Raw genomic sequence first — 2,500 nt, forward strand, 5'->3', positions numbered from 1 at the left:
AATGTATGCCCTTAAAGACGTTATTGGAGACAATCATCTGCAGTGTTGGCAAACCTTTGTTCTAGCTTGTAAATATTTGTGTCGATTCACGCTCACTTCAATAGATCTACAACGAGCAGACCTGCTCCTATTGAAATTTTGCAATGAGTTTGAAAAATTGTATGGGAAAAAAGCTATCACTCCAAACATGCATCTTCACTGTCACTTAAAGGACATTATTTTAGACCATGGCCCAGTCCATAGTTTTTGGTGTTTCAGTTTTGAGAGGTACAATGGTATCATGGGAAGTGTCTCAACAAACAAGAGGTCTTTGGAACTTCAGTTAATGAGAAAGTTAATACTTTCTCGATTCCTTGACAGTGTTCAGCTGCCATCTCAATACAAAACTGAATTTGAATACTTGCTACACAATCCATCTTCACCCAATGTCACCATAAGTAATCCTCTGTTGTCAACTGCCAGCTCATTACACAGTATGTCTACCACTGTTCCCATAACTATAGTTGACTGGTCAAACCTTACTCATCTCAAGCTTCCAACAAACTACAAAGTACAGAGCCTGGAAACTGAAGATCATGATGCCCTATTTGCAGTGTACAAGTGTCTCTATCCAGAGCAATCACTCGACTGGAAATCAATGGCTGAGACCATCAAGAAATATTCCACAGTCACTATTGGAAATCAGTTGTACAGTTCCAAGTTGGAGTGTCGCACTTTGCGTTCAGGAAGGATTTATGCCTCATGGGCAGCTGCTGACGGGGAAGCTCTGAATCTTAATTCACTTGAATTTTTTGCTGGTTATGTTCTTTATTACTTTTCTCATTCTATTAACTTGAATGGGAAGTTTGCACAACATGTCTTTGCTTGCGTTTTGTGGCATAAACCAGATGAAAACCCTGATCGATTTGGAAATCCTACCAAGACCTGGAAACTCAATGACTTTTTGGCATATGGCCCTTCACGTTTTTTGCCTGTGCAGAGGATATACTGTAGATCAGCAAACACCTTTACCTGTAGGAATCATATAGCTGACAACAACTTGTGTCCTTGAGTTGACTGGTTTATGTGAATATTTCCATCCTTTAAGTTTACAATCATTTTTGTTAATTCTTTAATTAGTGTAAGTCCTCTCTATCCTTGGGTGAGCGTTTTACCTGGATAGAGTGGATAAACGGGGGCATTTATTTGCCTGTTTCCGCCCCGGATGGGATCACCACCTTATCGTGGTGGGGCGGTTTGTGTGTCTCTGTGACCCCTAGAACTTTCTTTACTGGAAAGATGGTGAAAGGGTAGAGGCCAGACTAAGAGTGATCCCCAGACCTCTCTGTGTGAACTAATTTTTGTTAAGATCATTGCTTGTTTGAAGTCTAAACTAGCAGTTTACATTAGGCTCTCTGTTGTTACTTGGGTGACCTGTTTACCTGTTTACAACAGAAACACTGGGGCATTAAGTTGCCTGTGTCAACTAACTTTTACTAATGATTGATTGTTTGGAGTGTAATCTACAGGTAGCAGTTTTGAAGTGATTAGTGTCAGATTAATTATTACCAGCATTAATCTCTCTGTTGTTACTTGGGTGACCTGTTTACCTGTTTACAACAGAAACACTGGGGCATTAAGTTGCCTGTGTCAACTAACTTTTACTAATGATTGATTGTTTGGAGTGTAATCTACAGGTAGCAGTTTTGAAGCGATTAGTGTCAGATTAATTATTACCAGCATTAATCTCTCTGTTGTTACTTGGGTGACCTGTTTACCTGTTTACAACAGAAACACTGGGGCATTAAGTTGCCTGTGTCAACTAACTTTTACTAATGATTGATTGTTTGGAGTGTAATCTACAGGTAGCAGTTTTGAAGTGATTAGTGTCAGATTATTACCAGTATTAATCTCTCTGTTGTTACTTGGGTGACCTGTTTACCTGTTTACAACAGAAACACTGGGGCATTAAGTTGCCTGTGTCAACTAACTTTTACTAATGATTGATTGTTTGGAGTGTAATCTACAGGTAGCAGTTTTGAAGTGATTAGTGTCAGATTATTACCAGCATTAATCTCTCTGTTGTTACTTGGGTGACCTATTTACCTGTTTACAACAGAAACACTGGGGCATTAAGTTGCCTGTGTCAACTAACTTTTACTAATGATTGATTGTTTAGAGTGTAATCTACAGGTAGCAGTTTTGAAGTGATTAGTGTCAGATTAATTATTACCAGCATTAATCTCTCTGTTGTTACTTGGGTGACCTGTTTACCTGTTTACAACAGAAACACTGGGGCATTAAGTTGCCTGTGTCAACTAACTTTTACTAATGATTGATTGTTTGGAGTGTAATCTACAGGTAGCAGTTTTAAAGCGATTAGTGTCAGATTAATTATTACCAGCATTAATCTCTCTGTTGTTACTTGGGTGACCTGTTTACCTGTTTACAACAGAAACACTGGGGCATTAAGTTGCCTGTGTCAACTAACTTTTACTAATGATTGATTGTTTGGAGTGTA

General features: G+C 38.7%; 2 protein-coding genes across 3 annotated transcripts in view; both read left to right on the forward strand.

The window, feature by feature from the left end:
• LOC138016793 (uncharacterized) overlaps nucleotides 1-1,168 on the forward strand; it is a 1,776-nt gene extending 608 nt beyond the window's left edge. The window contains exon 1 of the mRNA XM_068863974.1: nucleotides 1-1,168. This exon is cut by the window's left edge and continues 608 nt beyond it. Coding sequence (XP_068720075.1) covers nucleotides 1-1,051 — 1,051 coding nt within the window. The 3' untranslated portion in view covers nucleotides 1,052-1,168.
• A 44-nt stretch (nucleotides 1,169-1,212) lies between these two features.
• LOC138015976 (uncharacterized) overlaps nucleotides 1,213-2,500 on the forward strand; it is a 6,241-nt gene continuing 4,953 nt past the window's right edge. For both annotated transcript variants that reach the window (XM_068863126.1, XM_068863125.1), the window contains exon 1: nucleotides 1,213-2,500. This exon is cut by the window's right edge and continues 508 nt beyond it. The gene's annotated coding sequence lies outside the window, so the exon portion shown is untranslated.

The sequence above is a fragment of the Montipora capricornis genome, chromosome 9 (genome assembly GCF_036669925.1).
Source record: "Montipora capricornis isolate CH-2021 chromosome 9, ASM3666992v2, whole genome shotgun sequence".
Lineage (NCBI taxonomy): Eukaryota > Metazoa > Cnidaria > Anthozoa > Scleractinia > Acroporidae > Montipora > Montipora capricornis.